Source organism: Myxine glutinosa, chromosome 11, assembly GCF_964187855.1.
Source record: "Myxine glutinosa chromosome 11, kmMyxGlut1.1, whole genome shotgun sequence".
Lineage (NCBI taxonomy): Eukaryota > Metazoa > Chordata > Myxini > Myxiniformes > Myxinidae > Myxine > Myxine glutinosa.
In genome coordinates, this window is record NC_136271.1 from 116115011 (window position 1) to 116137510 (window position 22500).

Genomic DNA, 22500 nt, shown 5'->3' on the forward strand with positions numbered 1-22500 from the left:
TCTTGCTACCAATATAATTATGTTGTGGAATTTTCTTTTCCCAGGAGCACAGCCACATACCATGGTTGATCATCGTAGCTGAGTTCTTGCAAAGATGGCGAGTGCAGGTAAGTAGCATAATATACAGGCAAAGCATCATTACAAATCAAGAATACCTTTCAATCGGGAATATCTGTCGTTATAGCCACTGAGCGAGCTTCTTTACCTGGGGCAAAGTACCCTAGTTATATTTGGGGGCATGGGGGACACTTTAAATGGATCTCAAACAATGAAAGTTGTGTGAGCATTGAACCATAATTAATTGGAGTCAAAAGTGCAGAAATGTCCCTGAAAATACAATATCAGTCCAGGGTCGGACATTGTTTCATTGTTTCAGACAGGAAATCGGTAACCTTTTACGAGGGCCATCATGGTTTGGGAACAATATTTTATTATTTCATTGCCTGGTGCTCATGGAGGAGTTTTTGAATGCATGTTTTATAGAAAAGAACATTACGCTTTTCACACAAATAACAAGATAATTGAAAGGTTATGCGTTGATGAACATAAGGGTTTTGAAACTGGTGTCACAGCACGTCAATACAAGTGCTCAGAATGAAATACCAAACTAGCTGTTTTTTTTTTTGTTTTTTTTGTTTTGTTTTTTTTGTATACAAGATCGACGCTCGTGAAAGAGCGAACATTAATCACACAGAAAGACAAACCGACACATAAAACATATAACATCGGGAGCGGTAGACAAGATGGGGAGAGAGGGGGAAGGACACAAACACAACATTTGAGAGCAGGGACCGGGAGACATCGAGAGATCTGAGAGAGGGCGAGGGCTTTGGGGCGGGGCATGGGAAGGGGGGGGGGGGTGGGAGAGGTATAAAACATATGGACACTGCCAGGACTTCCAGGAAAGAAGTTGGAATTTCAAACAAGGTGGATCTGGGGTGAATTAGTGGGGGTAGAAAAGATCAAGGTTTTGGATGGGGGAAGATAAGAGATGGTGGTGAACAGCTAAAGCTTGAACCCCATTACAAGGCTCGGTCACAATGTAATCTATAACGCCCCCCCCTCCCCCGCCCCTCAAAACCCCTTTTTGTTGTGTTTTTTTTTTCCACCCTCCTTACCTGCAGCACAATGGAAAGCTGCCCTCATCTTACATGGAAAAAGATGCATTTCGCAATCTCATCAAAGAAGGTGTTAATATGTGTACTGTATGGGGGGCGGGAGGGGGATGTAGGCCCTATGTCACTGCACATTTCTTTTTCAATAGTGAAATGAAAACAAAGTCGTTTATTTTAACAGCAACAAGTGAATAATGCAGAGATTTTGTGGATGCAACAGTGTTATGTGTAAGGGGTCGTGGGGGATCCATGGTAAGAATAGTATATGGTCAGTGTGTCTGCATAGGTTAGATTACTCATGTAACAGTGAAATGTTGGATCAAGTTGTGTTGTAAACCGTGCACTGTGGAGACAGTGAGTGTTTACTTTAAAGCAGACAGAGTAAGATTGTACGTGTAAAAACAAGGTGAGGCCAGGTGGAGGACTTTGGCATTTTACAAAGGCATGGAAACAGCGTTACGAAATGTACTTTCAAAGTGCCACGGACAGGCATGGCGGTTCTACAGAGGGCTCACGAAGGATTGTAAGATGTGCGGCCTTGTGCGCTGTGCAGAGGTCCTGGATGAGCGTGGAATTTTTACAAAATAATTAAAAATGAAATATATAAATATCTAATTTACTTATGTAAATTAGATATTGAAGTATTCAGCTTATTTGACTTTTCTCTATACAACTGGATAAAACCTCGGCTACTTGTCGTGTCTGCTTGCACTTGATAGTGGACACCAAAAAATTCAAATCGTATGTTTTGCAAAAACCACACCTTTGGATGGGCACCCTTGACATTTTTGTCCCCCCGTCGCTCAGCGGAGCGAAAGGGGGACTATGGCTTTCCCCTCCGTCCGTGCGTGCGGGCGTGCATGCGGCGTGCGTGCGTGCGTAAGCGAAGGACCGCATTCGAATTTAGTGTGTGGGTGCAACCCACGTCAAAATCCAAGATGGCCGCCGCCTTGTATGTCTGATGCCATGTATGTCTGAACCTTGTTTTCTTGATTTCTTGTTTGAACCAAGCCTTCATCAACCTTTTCTCTTATTAGGACATTTATTGGTCTCTAAACTCATGTTTCATTCAGCACCATGAGCATTTATGAATGGTGAGCTCTCATTGGACAATGAAACGAGTTGTTGTTTTTTGTAGTGAGGAAGTGTTATTGTTTATGGTGATGACGATCGTGCTTGCAGGAATGTGGAGCGATGGTACAAGTGCATACCGTACAGAGGAAAACTTTGAAGAAGCTGCCCGACATGCAGCCTCGGCTATTCTGCTTACCCAGGTTTGTTATTTTGAGAATTCCTTTAAAAAGCAGATTTTTCTCACTGAAAAAAATATGTATCATTAAACCCAAAATGACGTAATTAATTGTTTACCAAAAGCTCTTGTCATTGTAACGGACTTGGTCTACTTCATGGACGACGTGAGACCGCTGGAAATTAACAAACTCCCAAAACGCCAACCGGAAGTGTTCTAAACACGTAACGACTCCACGATGTGGTGTGGATAAGATTAATGAATAAGCCGGCATGGAGGTTTTAGCATGCGCGTTCAATTTTGCAGAGAATTTGGTTATGCTGGTGGGCGAATCGGTGGCTCAAAATCCATGGCAAATCCACTTAAACAATTACAGGTTTGATCAATTATGAGGATGGCAGCACAGCAAGAAAACAATGAATAAAGATGATGTAGAAACCCACCAGCACCCTTAAAAGTAGACCGAAACAGTCTCCTCATCTAAACCTTAAACTAAACTTATCACAGGCAGACTTGTTCAAAGACACAAGACAACGAAACATTATACAGGATGGATGACATTCTAGTGGTCTTCTCTACTGTGGGAGTGGTCTTCTCTTTTGTGGGAGTGGCCTTCTCTTTTGCGGGATGTTGGGAGGTGCAACGTCGGTGTGTGAGTCAGGCTCTGCACTTGCGTGGGATGCTCTACTGCCATCTCTTATCCTTCAGGAGCTCCAGTTGCTGGCTGCCTCCTCTCGACTTGACTTTCAGTCCTGAGTGTGGCTGTTTGTGCTGACTGATGCTCTTCACTCCTTCCGATTCTCTTTGGATTTCTGAAACCTTCCTGACTCTTGAACTCTCCTCTTGATGGCAACCAATATCTGAGCGCAGGTGGTTTACGTATCCCCCCTCCCTGCCCCCCACCCGACCTGTTTTCCACTGGGGTGAGGCTTTCCTCCACCCCTACACCTCAAAGGGTCATGCACATGCTCCTGCAGAGACCAAGTCACTCGCGTGTTGCCGCCATGTCATCGGAACATGGGCAGTTTCCACTCATTGAATGGCCATGTTAATGCGGAACATGAGGGGGAGGTGAGAACTGACAATGGGAAAAGAGGGGAAACAGATGACATGGGGGCTGGGACAACAGGAGCTTCCTATACCCCCAATCTTCGTCATTGCTAACTGGGTTACAAAACACTTGTGCTAACATTCATGAAGAGATAACTAATTAATAAGGAACCCCTCATCAACCCTTGTCATTTTTGAACAATATATACCAGAAGTTTTTTATATGGTGTGCTATAATGATGGTTCATTTGAGATACCAGTGTGGAGCTGGTGTGGAGGGGTGGCTATGTCTTGTCAGGTGCCACGAGAAGTGGAAGAGCTGTTTTCTGATGATTGCTGTGAAAATCCAAATTCAAATGTAAGTGTTTTTTGTATTTTCTTGGATTACTTTGTTGGTTTGGAATTGTGTGGTTTTATACTCTTTGATCTTTCTATGCAGTACTGTTGTAGTATCTTGAGGTAAACGAATCATTACATTGGGGAACTAGAACGGCAATCGGGAGAATGCCTACCTTCTCCGCTTGGCTGAACAGTATGCGTTTTTGGATCACACTGATGGGCCGGATCTGGATCTGGACCAGAGCCAGAATCTAATTGGCTTGTTCTTGTCACTTAACCAACTCATCCACCAAGTTTTGTCATCACCCGTCCACAACTTTTTGAAATATCATACTACTTATCGTTTTTGGCCCCATCACTCAAAGATGAAGAATCACTTAATTTTTTTTTTACAAATTCGCACATCCGGATCCATATTGGGATCTTTACCATAATCCAATCAATTTGTCCTTGGCATACACCCAACCTATCGACCCAGTTTCGACTGAAACTGTCCATAACCTTTTGAGATATCCTGCTCACAGACAGACAAACAGGGGTGAAAACATAGCCACCATCACCTTTGGTGGCGGAGGTAATTTGCTCACCAAAGGAACGATTTTCTTCCAGGTAGAAGACTCCATGAACAAGCAGGAGCATATTACCAGCATTTATTTTCATTTTGGGCCTGCTACCAAAAGTAATGATTTAGAATGTTTGATAAAGCTTGCTTATGAGGAGACGTGTTGCAACATTCACATTAGTGATTACAAGGATGCTCACCTGATTATTAGTTTGAGGTGGTCCATCAATGAAATCCTCACTGTTTATGGTAAGTCATGTTTGGGCTCGTGCGGTTTGTTTTTTTACACGTTTAGTTCTATGTAAAAGTGAATTATTTATCAGATTAAGGAAAATAAATTCTTTTTCGCCTTTGAGCAATCTAACCTACCGATGTGCAGAACATGGGTGCAAGTGGTGACCCGGATTGAGCCTCTGTTGCTGGCCCCAGAGTGATAAATAAGACAAGATCGGTGTATTGTAAACTAGCAGAGGTACCCGGCTTTGCACGGAGTGGGAGGAGGAGGGGAGGGGGAAGAGGAGGGGAGGGGAACGGGGGGGAGGGGGGAGGGGAAGCGGGGAGGAGGAGGGAGGGGGAGAGAAGGGGGAGGGAATGGGGGGGAGGGGAAGGGGGGAGGGGGGAAGGGGGGAGGGGGAGGGGAAGGGGGGGAGGGAAGGGTGCGGGGGTGCCCCAGGGGAAGAAGGGCCCCTCCCCTCCCCCTCCCCCCCCCTCCCCTTCCCCTCCCCCCCTCCTCCCCCTTCCCCCTCCCCCTCCCCCTCCCCCTTCCCCTCCCCTCCCCCCTCCCATCCCCTTCCCCCTCGTTCCTCCTCCCCTTCTCTTCCCCCTCCCTCCTCCTCCCCCTTCACACCAGGGGGGTTGACTCAGCCTGTCATCCCACCGAGGTCGGAAGTCGGAACTCATTGTCGTCAAATAAATGTAGCCTGTATGTTTCACTCTTTGTCACATGCCGTTGGTCCCATGTCAATCGGATGAAGTTGAAAAATTAACGTTACGAAGGTTCTCTGGGACGTACTGATTCCGAATAATGAAGTTCAAAAATTAACGTTCCGAAATACGCTAATTACGCTAACAGAAGCGCTGGAGGGAGCACTGCGCTCCCTCCCTTAGATTCCCTCCCTCTTCTGCTAGCGCTAATTACGCGTAACACACTAATTTTAAAACCCGAAGTTTTTTTAATTTTAAGGTGTGCTGTAGTCAGAAGCGCTGCGCTCCCTCCCTTCGAATCCCTCTCTCTTCTGCCGCTTCTGCGCCGGCAATGCTTCTGCTACGCTAATTTTAAAACCCGAAATTTTTTAAATGTTTATGTCTCCGTGACATTCCTGGGACCATCCCGAGTCGAACAGTACTTTCCGCTCGCAAATCCGTCCACGGGTTCTCGAGATCTTAGAGATCGTAGATCGATCAGGATACAGACACAGAGGCCAACTCTACTTTATATATATAGAAGATAACAGAATACCAGGATGATGTGCCATTGGATGTCAAATACTGTGTTTTCTGTTGGTAGAATGCCTAACAATAGTGATCTTATCTTTTAATAGAGTACAGACTTCTGGATTTGCCTGCATGCTTTGAAGGGCTTTGTTGAGAATGAGGGCGGTGGTACTTTGCCAGTCCGTGGCTCCTTACCTGACATGATCGCAGACTCTGCGTCCTACCTTGCTCTACAAGCAGTGTAAGGACTCAGTTATTGTTTACCGATGGATTTGTTTTCCACAGTCTTACACCGTCTTCACTTTATTTTGTAATGTCCGTCTCTATTTTCTCCACTGGTATACTGCTCTACTTGCCAAGCCTGGTGTTGGCTTAGCGGTTAGGGTGCGGCTTGGATCCTAGGATCCTGGTTCGAATCCCGGTCGATCACTGAATTAACACCAGGGGGGTTGACTCAGCCTGTCATCCTTCCGAGGTCGGCTAATTGAGTACCAGCTCACTGGTAATTCCATGTGTGTCGCAAGAGGCCCACTAACAGGGTGGTGGCAGGAAGGGGCATCCGGCCATAAAACATTGCTTCAAAAAGGGGACAACGGTGCCCAAAAAAGGCCAACCCCTGCTCTGCGGGGAAAAATGGCCTCTAAAGGTAGTTCAGTGTCTTACCACCATCTTCACTTTATTTTGTAATGTCCGTCTCTTCTATTTTCTCCACTGGTATACTGCTCTACTTGCCAAGCATACCGGCATACTGTTCTGTTTCACCTGGCATACTGTCCTGCATCATCCGAGGCCACCTTCACATTTTGCTTTCTGATTTCCTGCACTAGTGCAGTCAATGCATTTCTATCAATAGAATCCTTTCATCCTCTCCAGTGGGGGTTGGAAATTCCCCAGTGTAGTATCTTGATCCAGTCTTGTTCCTCATATACACAAGTGACCTTTATGATGCTCTGGAAAACCTCTCTTCCTTTTTGTAGATGACGATATATTATGCTGTACAGTATTCCATCCCACTGGCAGGCAGGTAGCATCTGTGCCACTGTGCTGATCTGGAATTGTGACTATATGTTGGTCTGATTGATGGAACTCATCTTTCAATCCTAGCAAAGTGTCACTCTCACAGTGTCGTTCTGGATGGACTGATGCCACCTGAACCGATTGATTAGGCTGGAAAAGAATTAACTTTACCTTCTCTACCTTTCTTTTTGACAATAACATTGCCAAAGGAGTTGAGGGCAAAGGAGGAACAGGTTCAGTCTTTTGAACTTCTAGGCCTCACCATCAGCCATGACTACATATCGAAACTGGCTTTGGCAGTCATAGACTGTGCATCCTCTGTCATTCCAAATCATTTCTTGAAACAGAACAAATCACAGCCTGCGATGCCTTTGTCCATAGCTCGATGGAGTTCCACTCTCCCATATGGGCTGCACCCAGTATCAAATCTTTCTCTCTCCTGTCTTCTGTGGAATCTCAAGCTCTCAACATATTGGAATCTCAAAGGGCAAGACACAAGCACAAGGCCTGCTGTTCTCACATCACAGACAAGTTGGTGGCCTGTTCTGTTACTTACTGCCTCTAGTTTTCCTGCTTTAACTCTCTCAGCCTTCTGACACTCCACCCTTCCTGTTTGTGCATTCCCTTACTTGTTGCGTCCACTTGTTGCCCCACCGCCCGACTGCTATTCTGTTGCCCTTTGCCTCATCTGTACCTCTCTCTTCCATGAGCTTAGAATTTGTACACAACACAACATAACATTCGTTTTTCACCACGCCATTCACTTTCATTTTCGCACAGTTACCGAGACAAGGCACTGGAAGATGTTGCAGCTGTTGCGAAGAGGGTTGCTGAGTTGCTGCTTCAAATAGGCCGGGTAAGGTCAGGATTCGATGTGTTATCTGATTATGATTTATTTTCAAGTTGTTGATATCAAGGTGAGATGTGATTATAGTCATGAGCAGTATTCTTTAATGATAGATTTTTTTAAATGATAATTATGATGTCATAGATGGTGGTACAGGCGCCATCTTGGAAAAACCGAAAAACGTTGCACCTCTATATCTCCGAAACCGCTCCATGGAAAAAATGTAAACGTGGCTCATTGTAAAGAACTCCGCATGGGGAATAAGTGATGTTAATGTTGATGTCATTGGTACCTTAATTATCACATAATTCGACAGGGACAACGCTTGGTCCAATCAGTTGTCATCATCATCATGTCATCATGTCATCATCATGTCATCGGTCACATGATCTGGCCCTTCAAAAAAAAAAAAAAAAAACTTCATAAGCAGAAGAGTTGGCTCGCACCAAGTTGACTGCGCAGGGTAAGTATTCTATGAATACTATCTAGTTCAACTAATTAACATGGGCCGCCAACACAATAACCCCTCAAACCGTCCAACATCATCGTCTCCATCAACCAGTCTTTATCGTGACCAACATCAACATCACCATCGCATTATTGGATCAAGTTTATCATTATTATTATTAAAGGAAAGTTTCAAGATCTTCATAAGCCAATAAAGTAAATTTTATTTTATGTTCTTAGTACAGGAAAATGAGCCCGGTGTTGGCTTAACGGTTAAGGTGGTTGGCTTAAGATCTTAGGGTCTTGACTTTGAGCCACTGTTGTGCTGTTAAATAACACCAGGTGGTGTAACTCAGCTTATCATCCTTCCGAGGTCGGCAAAATGAGTACTAGCTTTCAGGAAAGAGGGGGCACTGCATCAGCGGCACAGCCACTATCCCAGCAATGATACAACCAGCAGCCACAGGCGGCATATGAGATCATAAAAAAAAGTTGAAGTCCTTAATCCTATTTTCCCCATAACCCTTAAGTTTGCGGATTTACGATTAGCACTTCCGGGGATTTTCAAAAACGTAACCGCCGTGAATGGCAATGTATATACTAGAACACTGCAGGGGTATCGTGCTCTATACTTGGCAGATGAGTTGGGTGGGTGACAAGAACAAATCGATCAGATTTTGGAGGTACGGATCCAGATCCGGTTTATCAGGGGGATACAAAACGTAAACTGTACAACTTCGTGGAGGTATGAGCTCTACTGAGTGCTGTTCTACTTTGATATGGTGTTAGGACTTGTTGATTTCTCTTTTTCTCCAACAGAAACTGACATAATATCCAGTATGATTTTAAAAAAAAAGTTGCTTGCACAATCATCCCGTCTCAATCCCGTGCTCTTCCTTGTTCACCCACAGACTGCGGATGCAATATCTGAACAAGCCATTCGCCTCTTTTGTGAGTTTTACAATTGCTAAATTGTTTAATTGTGAAAACGTCCAACAGTTTGTCCATTGATTCTCCGGGGGAGCTGGGAGTAGGGGGCGGGTAGAGGGGTTGCTCCACATTTCTATATGACCAATGAACGCTATACTCAGGAATGACCCAGACTTGCATCTTAAACTGTTCCTTATGCCATCTCCCCTCGTTCTCATCCTGTTTTTTTTCCTCGCAAAAGACGCACAAGCTTTCACAATTTTCTTACAACATGGCATTAATCATGGCTTGTGCTGTTGTATTCACTCTGTTTTAGGCAAAAATGCTGCTTTCCTGCGCCTTGTCCGATGCAGGTCTCTCGCTGTTGAGTATGACCCCAAAACTGCCAGTCGGGATTTCTTAGGTAACGCTATGAGCCGGAACGGATATGGGAAGCAGGTATAGCCAGATGTTACATAATGCATGATGATGGCAGACATGAGATAATCTTTCAGAACAGTCTTTTTTCTTAAATAAATGCATTTCTGTTATGTGTTTCCTCGCGTCAACTCCAAAAATACCCATGTCTTGCATAAGGAAATGTTATTACCTCCGCCACCGCAGGTGGATGGAAGTTATGTTTTCACCCCTGTCTGTTTTTCAGTCTCTGTCAGACAGACAGAGTACACATCACTGGGCAAATGGTCAAATTTACCGACACAGGCCACAAAGGTTGGAATGTGTTGTTTGTATTATTCAATTGTTGAATATAGTCATTCGCTGAATTCATTACCTTCGCCACCAAAGGTTGAACGGAGGTTATGTTTTCACCCCTGTCTGTCTGTCTGTTTGTTTGTGAACACAATATCTCAAAAACTTGTGGACGGATTGGGCCAAAATTTGGTGGAGGTTGTGTTTGTGACAAGGACAAAATTATTAGATTTTGGTGAAGATCCGGATCCGGATCCGGCTCGTAGATTTTTAAAAGTGATTCTTCACCATTGGGAGATAGGGCCAAAAACGATACATAGCAGGATATCTCAAAAAGTGGAGAGGTTGTGTGCGTGACGAGGATGAATCTATTCGATTATGACAAGTGACAAGGACGAATCGAATCCAGATTCCGCCTATCGGTGGAATACAAAACAAACTGTTCAGCCTGGCGGAGGTATGCCCTCTACCGAGTGCCGTTCTAGTTTTTATTGTTGTTACTTTTATGTGCGTGAAAGTTTTTATTGTTGCTGTTGTTTTTTTTGTTGTGCAGGTGTTGAGGACTCTTGTGTTTCTGAAGACCTTGGCCTTTATTTGATGCTGCGTTCAGTGGATCGCTTTTTTATACAGCATGGAAGATTTCCTGGTAGGTTTTGCCATGTGCAAATAAATGCTGGCTTTTCTTTGAAAGGAGCATTTTCTGGCACTTGTGTCAAATTCAGACGGAGTTCCTCCCGAAACTAAAATGGAGAACAGATAACATGTTGCATAGTATCTTTCGACTAGCCCACTTAAGAAGTTTGGACATAAAGCTTGATGAATGCATTTAAATTCATTTATTTGTGTGCACCACGTGGCTGCTGGTTTCATCATTGCTGTGATCATGGCTGCTGAGGAAGTGCTCCCTCGAGGTCAGGACAGGAATTTGTAAATTGTTCAAGGTGTGGGTGACAACTTATCTATTCTTCACAAAGACACCATGGGATATTTAAGGTCCACCAACAACCGGTTATAACAGACGAGCCCAGATTAACATTTTTCTGATGAACAGTACACACATTGATGTCTCGCCCTGCACATGAAGCACCGGGATGACAGTTTTAGCGAATGCGATATATATATATATATATATGTATATATATATATGTATATATATATATATATATATGTATATATAAATATATATATATATATATATATATATATATATATATGTATATATAAATATATATATATATATATATATATATGTATATATATATATATATATATATATATATATATGTATATATAAATATATATATATATATATATATGTATATATATATATATATATATATATATATATATATATATATATATATCTATATATATATATATATATATATATATATATATATATATATATATATATATATATATATATATATATATTGTTGCGGATATGGGATTTGGCCTCCATCCATATCCGCTTGTAAATATTCCCCTATTTCCCCAATACTTCCCAACTATCCCCAATCCCCCATTCCCTAGTCCCATTTTCTGTAAACAACACTCTGTAGCCCCGACCGTCCCCTATTTCCCCCATTAACTGTCGCACCCAGGTTCACCGCATCTCACGTAGACAACTATAGGACATCTTGCTAGTTATTCTTAGTCTATGTCAGTTAAGGACTCGTTTCCATTAATTCTGACTCCTCGTTGCACCAGAATGTGATTGTATGGCACCGTTAGAAAGTTTAGGACCTCCCAATACCTCCCCGCAGCTCTTCCTCATGGAACTACAACCACAACAACAACAACAGCGGCGGCGGCGCGGGGAGTGTGCGTCCTCACTCCGGCTTGGTTAGCCGCCATTGAACATGTGCTCCGATGGGGTTACCACGCAGGGGCTCACTGTCAGCTCCTCGTCAAGGGCGGAGCCCGGTAACCCCCCGCACCCAATAAGAAGCGGCGGACCGATTCCATCTGGGGCGGAGCTAACGAGCCGAGGGCGTGTCACCCCCCGCTGGACATGCGCAGGAAGAGGGAGGTGACGTAAGATGCGCCTCAGCTTGGAGAGAAAAGGACGCCACCTCCAGCGCGACGATACCTCCCCGCATCTCTGGACCGGACCGGGTCGATTCTGCCCCTGAGCCAAGGTGCACCTTGAGCTATCGACTGCCTGCCCTTCCTTGCCATCAATCCCTGTGTAAGTCAGTCTTGTCCCGTTTGTCTGTGGTCTGTCGGGGATAGATAAGACTGTGTCTAAGTGCCCATCTTTCTGTGCTTTACCTCTTACCGTGTAATCTACCCGTTTCTGCATCACCAATTATATCCTCCTCCGGAGGTCTTGAGAACTGTACCCCTTGTGTCGTTACATTAATCCCAGCCGTTGTGTCCTTTCCTTCATTGATTTAGCGTAGCGCGATTCGGCCAACGTTCGAGTGGAATCGGGCGGGATAGGGTTCTAATCGGGGAGTAACTGTGCGGACGCGGTAATACCAAACCGCTCGGTAAACTAACATCTAACACCGCGTCTGTAACAATATATATATATATATATATATATATATATATATATATATATTGTTACGGACCGTGGATAAGATGTTGTTTTGCCGAGCGGATGGCGCCGCGGCCGAACAGTTACCCCGACTAACCCGATTCCTGGACGTTGGCCAAAATCGCGCCACAGGTATTCAATTTGGAAACCTCTAAAGCGACCGAATGTAAAGAGGAAGAAGAAGACGTACAGAAGAATAACAGGATTTATTATTTACACACACTAAGCAAAAGGAGCAGTCAAGGTTATATACAGGGAAAATGGAAAAAGCAGGTGACACAGTGAAAATACTAGCTTAACTATACAAGCTTAATTAACCCTGGGACAAGACAAACAAAACAAACTCACGTACACAAGAAGGATGGAATGGCAGGAATGGATGCTGGAAGGAGGAATGGGAAGGTTCAGCTGGGGCAGATGGTTCGGGTTTGATCCCGCACGGGACGTCGGCTGGACCTCGACGGCCACCGATGCCACCGCTATCTGGCTCCCGCGGGGTAACGGGTTGAAGCTGCCTGGTGGAGTCAACGCTGCTGGTGGAGCCAAAGCTGCTTCTCTGGCTCATCTCAGGACGCGTCTGCCGTCTCTGGCGCAACTCTTTCTTGGACCCTTTTTGCACAACTCTGTCTTGGTACCTTTTGCGCAACTCTTGTCATTCACCTCTCTTTGGCGCAACTCTTGTAATAGACCTTTGGCGCAACTCTTATAATTGACTTCTCGTGCAACTCTTGTAATTGACCTCGAACCTTCTCTCTCGAACCTTCTCTCTTTCTCTCTCTGGCGCAACGGCGTCCGCGCGCGCTTATATAACGCCTCGGGCGATCAAGCCGCCGGCCTTCAGGACACGCCCATTGGTGAGCTCGCTTCGGCCCTGATTGGTGGGCACAGGCCCTCTGACTCCACCCTTGATGACGATGGGCGGGCACGCCCTTCTTCCCCGAGCTGACCATGCCGTAATGGCGGCAATTGCAGTTGGCAGTAGAAGTTTTGGGAATGGGAATGAAAGGGGATCTATCTATTTGAATTCGGTGCAATGGAGTATTAATTAATGGAAGACAAGGCCTTACCCTAATACACATAATAAGGAAATAACTGTCAACAAAGATATATGGTGTCCTGCATGTATGCTTTATGGAATTAACTACGGGAACGCCCTTTGACCTTTATACAACACTGGAGTAAGGAGGGCAATATGTTAACAACAATTTACACAATAACAACAAAAAAAAAACATTCTCATATCCACAACACTGCACCCTCCTCCTCTTAGGCACGTCCCGGGCCTCTTACCTTAACTTTTAGTGTGGCACGTAGGTGTAGTTCCCTCTACATTTAACCTGACCCTGAGTGCGACAGTTTTAAAACATAAATAAATATGTCCCGCTGCTCCATTGCACCCTACCTAACAGACTCACGCCCACAGCTAACCGAATTGCGGAATGGTCTTCAAACTATACATTGACGGTGGGGAGCATTATTTACAATGACGTTACTTTATTTACAATACTAACCCAGGACCTGTGATCGTTCTTTTGGGGGGGGGGAGACAGTCTGCCCTGCATCGATGCACCATGAAGCACCCCAAAAATACACCAAAGCACCCTCAAGCACCAATCGGTGCACAGTCATCACTGTTCAATAAAAAATAAACCGACAAACCCTGCTGGTGGTCTCTTGCTCTTCGGCTCCCTCTGCTGGCTATTGCTATCTTCCAGGTGTTGTCATCTTCTTTGCTGGCGGCCTATTTGCAATAATAAAATGCACCCGTGTCCATTTCTTTTATTTATGGCCCACAGGGGGCCGACTATGTATGGTTCACCTGTGGGGCATCGGTGCCCTGTGGCCAAGGTCCGCCAGCAAGATTTCGGGCCTTCATGGCCGGTTCCAGCAGAGGGGCCATGCCCCAACCCATGGGGTCCATAAGTGGTGCTCAGCCACAGACATGTGGTCCATAATGTGGTGCATCGATGCAGACAGCTGGTTCTGGGAGTTCCGGGCGCACAATGGCGGACTCACGCACGCTCCCCTCGGCGCCCAGTGGCGCACAGGTCCTCATGTGGGAGACAAAAGGGGGGAAAAGACAGATGAGCGAGGGGTAAGGTCACAAGGGTACACTTCAATACAGGCAATGCAAGGCGAAGTGGGTACGGAGAGCGAAGTGAGGAAGCTCGTCCCTACCGTATGTCACCCCCCCCCCCCCCCCTGTCACCTACTCTACCCTTGCCCTTACCCCATATTTACAAAAATCTACACCTTTACAAATTCGTCACTACTGTCACGTCTTCCCCATATTTCCCCTACACCAAATTCGTTCCCACAATCCCTCTAACCAAATTTGCCATCACCAATTCATCATCAATCCTCATAAGGAGGGAGAGATGGAACAACAAGCACAATGTCACACCCACGTCATGATGCGTCTCACAATCCAAACATCTGCATCAAAATAATAAAAAAACAACCATGGCATGGTGTGGAGGTACGTCATCCCAGGTGAGTGCATGTAGATGGTGCGAGGAGATTCTTAATCCTAACTACTTCCTAAATTACTTTAATACACTTTACACTACCCGGGGTCTTCCCTGCCAATCCATTGGCCAACTTACACTATGGGTTCTAAAAACCAATTCCCATTGACCAAACTGTGGTGCTACTCAATTTGGGGTCTCACTCCCCAGATTCATCTCCCTGTGCCCTTGCACAATTTCCTGGCTGGGTCGTGTAGCTCTCCCAGCAGGTCTACCCACCTGCACACCTCCACCACTGTAGTTGCCACCCGACCTTACCTAGCTCCTTGACCTAACCTATCTAATTGGGGAAGGCCCCTCCTGGCTCTGTCACCCCTTGGTGCCCTCTGGCACTGGGCTACCCGGGTCCGTCCTCCGGATCCTCGGGCCCCATCCACAACAACTCTACCGGCTCCCAGAGCCCACCTGCGGCCTCACCTGGCCGACATCCTCACAGTGGTGGAGTGCCCAAACCAACTACACACACTAACAGGCTACACGCCCAGCCATTTCCACAACACTAATGCACCCATTCAATCACCATTCTTCCACCACGCACCACAGATGCCAATATCCAACCACAATTTACCTGTACCTTCTACCTAACACTTACACTACCCTCCCCGGGTATTCGTGATGGGGTCCATCCTCCTTTCCCCCATCCACACCTTCGCACCATCCACTCCACTTCACAGTTTCCACCATACTCACTCCACGACCATCCATTCCAATACTCCATATACTCCAGACCATTTATTCCATACACCTGTTCTCCATTCACCTGTTGTTGCACACCTGTGCAATCACACCTGGTGCCACCTGCACCCTCCTTCCTTCCTGGACCATTTGGTCAGCACAATACACATCACTATCACTCACTCAAACACTGCTCCATACACCTGTTCAGTTGCACACCTGTGCAATCACACCTTTTAACCATACACACGGCATCATCTGAACTACCTGTTGCCCTGCTAACTTAGTTCTCCCCGTCTTCCCTTGAAACTAAGCACATACCACGTCATAATCATCCACACTAACCTACCTGCGTCCCCACTACAGGTATCATTGTCACTAACTAACCTTAACGTTACCTAAGGTCATCTTCTCTAGATCCCTACACAAGATATCCTAACCCTCCCGGGCTAGTTTTCACTGCCACAAACCCCATAACTAGTGCTCCTTTGCCCCCGCTGTGAGAGATGGCAGAGTTGCCATCCCACCACATCGGGTATCTCTCACTACCAATTTTGCACACCAAATTCCAGCCAATCAAAAATTTGCCAATCACTACCAATCATCTGCCAATCATCACTCTGCCAATCCTTTGCCAATCATCAAATTTTGTTTTTCTAATTTCGGGTCCAAAACACTATCCTCGTCACACGTCTACTCACTAGTGCCTCTCGGTGCGCAAATTTATTTCCAAAGCTCGGCTTCGCAAAGCCGAGCAATGAATGCGGGTTGCTTGGTGCCGGCGGCTGGATACGTCCGGCATTCGGTGCAGGGAAGGACGCTTACCCGGGCCGAGATCCCACGCACCATCTCGGCACAGAGCCGTCCAATGGCCCGATCTCGACCTGCCGGAACGCCTCAACCACAAAGGGTTGTCGTGACGACCCTTCCTACAGGGCCGCCCGCTCCGCGTAGTGGAGCACGGACGCGGCCGTTCAAAGCGCGGCCCGGCGTGGATCTCACACGGCGGTCCTTTCGAAACCGCCGCGGATTCCCGCGGCACGCAAAGCTGCCCGGTTCGCACCGAAGGCCCGATTCGGCTATACGTTGCTCTAACCGCTAACCCGGTTAGCGTCGATGCTCCATTCGCATGCTTACACCCCGCAGCCCGTTCCTTGCTCATACATCCAGCCGTCTCCATGCTCTTTGTCATTGCACCTTCCCTGGCACACCCAGGTACACTCATTCCGCTTACAGACTTTGTCACACACCTGACCACCGCACACCTTTGCACACACTCGTCGTTCGCACACCTCACCAACACACCTCTTCGCGCCCCCTCCTCGGTCACCTCCTCTGTGACAACCACAGGTGTGCTCTCACTTGCACAGCCAATCACGTGCCTCACTACCAATTCCAGTGTGCATTCCCATACGCGCTCTACCATTCCAGGTGTGCATCCTTCCATTCCAGGTGTACATCCTCTCTCACCTGCCACAACCAACAAAAGCTCCGTTTCACTCTCACAACTCTTACCACCACACTCGGTCGCGCATTCACCCTTACTCTTGACAGCGTACTCTGTACTCATGCACCCGTCCGTTACACACCTTTCTCGCGCACACTCTCCCTTTACACCCTCCATAGCACTCACCACAGGTGTGCATTCTCCCTTACTCTTGACAGCGCACTCACTCCTCGGCGCGCACTTTTTCCTCACACACCCCTCCGTTACACACCTTTCTCGCGCATCCTCTTGCGCACACTCTCTCGTTACTCCCTCCGTAACACTCACCACAGGTGTACACTCTCTCGTTACATCCTCTGTAACACTCCCCACTCCGCGCTTCCATGTGCCCCCTCGCACACGCGCTACGACCAACTCACTCTCGACAGCACACTCACTCCTCGGCGCGCACTTTTTCCTCACACACCCCAGAGTCGGACATTCTCGCACACCTCCTCCTTCGCACTCCGTACCTGTCGCACACTTCACCAACGGCCTCTCACGAACACCCGGATCCAAATCAACCCCCAAGCCGACTGAAGCTCCCCTCACATCATATACATTTCCATGTATATCGCCACTCACCTTGGCACCTCGTCTCCGCTCCTCCTTCGCCACCTGCAAACTCTTTATTTGGTTAGCGAGCACACCATCACGATTCGAGCACAGACCTTGTACCAATTCCATTACTTCCTCCTTTATCTCTTTCTCAGCTTCCCTCCGTCTCTTCTTAATTTCACTCACCCCCTCTTCCACCTCCTTTAACTTTTGCTTCACCTCTTTTATTTCCCGGCGCGTCTCCTCTATTTCGTCCTCTAACGCCACCTTGACCATTTCGATGTGCGTCGTCACCTCCCGGTCCTTTGTCTCCATTACTTCTGTCACCTCGTCCAACCTCATTGTCAGTCCCTCACGTACCATCTGACATTCCTTCTGTGTCGCTATTAATTCGTTCTTGATGTCTTTTTGTGTCGCTTTTAACCCCCCGATTATTGCAGTGTTCTTTTCCACTTGGTCCACGAGTTCCTTTTGTCCCACTGTCAGCTGCTCTATTTCCTGCGTCAGGTCTTTTATGCCCCCTTGTAACCTAGCCGTATTATTCCTCACCTCTTTCTCCATACGCTTCTCACCTCGCTTTACCTCCTCGCGTACCCCCGAGACCTCCTCGCGTACCCCCGAGACCTCCTCGCGTACCCCGGAGACCTCCTTGCTTACACCTCGTCTCCTTCGTCTCCTTCGTCTCCTTCGTCTCCTTCGTCTCCTTCGTCTCCTTCGCCTCCTTCCTCTCCTTCGCCTCCTTCGTCTCCTTCGCCTCCTTCGCCTCCTTCGTCTCCTTCGTCTCCTTCGTCTCCTTCGTCTCCTTCATCTCCTTCATCTCCTTCATCTCCTTCACCTCCATCTCCTCCATCTCCTCCATCTCTTTTGTGGATGCCGCCCTCATCTGTCCTAATTCATCCCTTTGGGCATCCAATTTGGTTGCTACCCCGATTTTCACCTCCTCTATCTACTCTCCCATTTGTTTTATTTCCCGGGCCGATTGCTCCCCTATTTCCCGCAATTTGTTTTCCATCTTGTTTTCTAACCCCTCTAACCCATTTTTCAACCCCTCTATCTGATTCTCCTGGGCAGCCATTCTATTTTCCACCCCCGTTAACCCACTTTTCACCCCCTCTATCTGATTCTCCTGGGCAGCCATTCTATTTTCCACCCCTGTTACCCAATTTTTCACCTCTTTTATCCCGTTGTCTAACCCCTCAAATTTAGCTTCTAGCCCCCCGATTTGATTTCCTAGTCGCTCCCCCATTCTGTTTTCCAATCCTACATTCCCCATATGGATGATTGCCTGTATTTGCGCCATGAGGCCCTGCATGTCAAAGCCCGCTGGTAGCACGGGCTCGGCTACCGCGCACTCGTACGAGGCGCCATTTTGCGCGCCTGATACCTCCTCAACCACCTCCTCATTGCTCTCCTCCTTTTCTTCCCTCTGATCCTGGGTTACCTCGAACCCCTCTTCTAGCTCACCCACCTGCATCCGATCGCCTTGACTAGCCATGGCGCGATTTCAAAGTTCGGGTTTTTCGAAAACAAAAACAAATTTCGGCAGCTCGTAATTTTGAGCGCGTTAAGCGCGCTTCGGGTCCAATCCCGCTCCCGACACCAATTGTTACGGACCGCGGATAAGATGTTGTTTTGCCGAGCGGATGGCGCCGCGGCCGAACAGTTACCCCGACTAACCCGATTCCTGGACGTTGGCCAAAATCGCGCCACAGGTATTCAATTTGGAAACCTCTAAAGCGACCGAATGTAAAGAGGAAGAAGAAGACGTACAGAAGAATAACAGGATTTATTATTTACACACACTAAGCAAAAGGAGCAGTCAAGGTTATATACAGGGAAAATGGAAAAGGCAGGTGACACAGTGAAAATACTAGCTTAACTATACAAGCTTAATTAACCCTGGGACAAGACAAACAAAACAAACTCACGTACACAAGAAGGATGGAATGGCAGGAATGGATGCTGGAAGGAGGAATGGGAAGGTTCAGCTGGGGCAGATGGTTCGGGTTTGATCCCGCACGGGACGTCGGCTGGACCTCGACGGCCACCGATGCCACCGCTATCTGGCTCCCGTGGGGTAACGGGTTGAAGCTGCCTGGTGGAGTCAACGCTGCTGGTGGAGCCAAAGCTGCTTCTCTGGCTCACCTCAGGACGCGTCTGCCGTCTCTGGCGCAACTCTTTCTTGGACCCTTTTTGCACAACTCTGTCTTGGTACCTTTTGTGCAACTCTTGTCATTCACCTCTCTTTGGCGCAACTCTTGTAATAGACCTTTGGCGCAACTCTTATAATTGACTTCTCGTGCAACTCTTGTAATTGACCTCGAACCTTCTCTCTCGAACCTTCTCTCTTTCTCTCTCTGGCGCAACGGCGTCCGCGCGCGCTTATATAACGCCTCGGGCGATCAAGCCGCCGGCCTTCAGGACACGCCCATCGGTGAGCTCGCTTCGGCCCTGATTGGTGGGCACAGGCCCTCTGACTCCACCCGTGATGACGATGGGCGGGCACACCCTTCTTCCCCGAGCTGACCACGCCGTAATGGCGGCAATTGCAGTTGGCAGTAGAAGTTTTGGGAATGGGAATGAAAGGGGATCTATCTATTTGAATTCGGTGCAATGGAGTATTAATTAATGGAAGACAAGGCCTTACCCTAATACACATAATAAGGAAATAACTGTCAACAAAGATATATGGTGTCCTGCATGTATGCTTTATGGAATTAACTACGGGAACGCCCTTTGACCTTTATACAACACTGGAGTAAGGAGGGCGATATGTTAACAACAATTTACACAATAACAACAACAAAAAAAAAACCATTCTCATATCCACAATATATATATATATATATATATATATATATATATATATATATATATATACATATATATATATATATATACACAGTGAAACCTTGACTTACGAGTGCACCAACTTACGAGTTTTCCGAGATACGAGCCGTCGCTCGGGCGGTTTATTGCTTTGAGATGAGAGCCGAGATCTGAGTTACGAGTTTACGCCACCCGCCACTAGGTGGCCCAACGAGCGTTCCGGTCACGTGGTTATCTTGCCGTGCAAGCATCTCTGCCGTATATCGCTGCTGCTTTGTTTTCGCATTTTGGTTATTTTGGAAAATTTCTTAGTTTTAACCATGGGTCCTAAGAAATTGAGTGCCAAGGGCAGTACTGAGAAGAAGAAGTGAATGATGTGCTTGGATATAAAACACGCAATCGTCGAAAAACATGAGCGAGGTGTGCGTGTTGTCGACTTGGCGAGGCAGTACGATCGTAGTACTTCTACGATATGTACGATTTTGAAGCAGAAGGAGTCGATAAAGGCTATAAAGCCAGCCAAGGGCGTTACGATTATTTCAAAGCTCCGGACCTCTGTCCATGAAGAGATGGAGAAGTTGTTGTTTGTGTGGTTGACGGAGAAGCAGCTCGCAGGAGATACCGTGACCAAGAGCATCATGTGTGAGAAGGCCCGAGACATTTACGGGGATTTGGTGCAGCAGACGGCGGGAACATCAACGGACGAGGCATCGGAAGAGTCATTCAAAGCCAGTCGGGGATGGTTTGATAATTTTAAGAAGAGGACCGGCATTCACTCCGTCGTCAGGCATGGTGAGGCAGCAAGCTCGGATGTGAAGGCAGCTGAAGATTTTATTAGAACTTTTGCCGAACTGATAGAAGCCGAAGGATACATCCCCCAGCAAATCTTCAACTGTGACGAGACAGGGCTCTTCTGGAAAAAGATGCCGAGGAGGACATGTATAACGGCAGAGGAGAAGAGCATGCCAGGCCACAACTTGTTCAGAGTGCCGGCGATAGCTCGCCTTCTCTTTGTGGAAGACACGGTCAGATTTTTTTCTTTTTTTTTTGTATACAAGATCGAGGCTCGTGAAAGAGCTAACATTAATCACACAAAAAGACAAACCGACACACAAAACACAAAAAACAAGGGGAGTGGCAGACAAGATGGGGAGAGAGGGGGAAGGACACAAACACAACATTTGAGAGCAGGGACATCGTGAGGACTTGGGGGGAGGTGGGAGAGGAATAAAACATATGAACACTGCAAGGACTCTGGGGTGAATTACCGGGGTAGAAAAGATCAAGGTTTTCGATGGGTCATTGATGAGGTCATTTCGATGAGGTCATTGATGAAGACCAGAAATAGCACAGGGCCCAGAACACTACCAGAACACTACCAGAACACTACACAGATCCTTAACATCCAACAACTCATGGGACGCAAACGGGGCGCCCAGTTTAGCGGCACACACATTGATGAATCACCCTGCCTGTGAAACACCGACATGACAGGTTATAGCTGGGTCGGGATTCAAACCCAGGCTGGACAGTTTAGAGTCAAGTGTGCGTACCTCCAGTCCAGGCCATCCTGCCAACTTGTATGCTGCATACAGGTGAAATATAAAGCGCGAGATATTTATATATACAGTATACTGTCTCTTTAAAAAAAAATTGGTGTGGTTTTTGGCGGCCTGGAACGGATTAATAGCATTTCAATTCATTTTAATGGGGAAATTTAATTTGAGAAACGAGCAAATTGAGTTATGAGCTCGGTCACAGAACGAATTAAACTCGTAAGTCAAGGTTTCACTGTATGTATGTATATATATATATATATATATATATATATATATATATATATATATATATATATATATATATATATATATATATATATTCAGATAAATTCAGATTATAAATTAGGGCGAAACCAGGTCGGTAACTGTGAGTTTTGCATGCACTTGTGACAGTATCTGAATTTATAATCCGTAATGACGCACTGCTAGATGGTTCCTCTGGAGCTTTGCAGGCAATGCGGACATGCATGGCGATGACGTCATGTTGTCCGCTCATTAGGTTGGAGAACCAGATTACAGATACCATTATTAGTAACTCCCAACCGCAACCAGGTCGACTCCATATGATGAGTGGATACCAGAGATAACGTTACCGTGTGGCAGGCGGTGCTTATCGCTCCCAGCAAGGTGCAGCAGCAGC

The 22500-nt window shown here is 46.6% G+C and overlaps 1 protein-coding gene across 5 annotated transcripts in view; it reads left to right on the forward strand.

Annotated features, from left to right (window-relative positions):
* The window catches only part of NAE1 (NEDD8 activating enzyme E1 subunit 1), a 64710-nt gene that overhangs the window by 24442 nt on the left and 17768 nt on the right, over positions 1-22500 (forward strand). For all 5 annotated transcript variants that reach the window (XM_068131201.2, XM_068131200.2, XM_068131204.2 and 2 more), the window contains exons 10-18: positions 45-107; positions 1125-1188; positions 2298-2389; positions 3713-3772; positions 5857-5990; positions 7547-7622; positions 8972-9011; positions 9307-9393; positions 10234-10326. In XM_068131201.2, coding sequence (XP_067987302.2) covers positions 45-107; positions 1125-1188; positions 2298-2389; positions 3713-3772; positions 5857-5990; positions 7547-7622; positions 8972-9011; positions 9307-9393; positions 10234-10326 — 709 coding nt within the window. The remainder of the gene's footprint in view (positions 1-44; positions 108-1124; positions 1189-2297; positions 2390-3712; positions 3773-5856; positions 5991-7546; positions 7623-8971; positions 9012-9306; positions 9394-10233; positions 10327-22500) is intronic.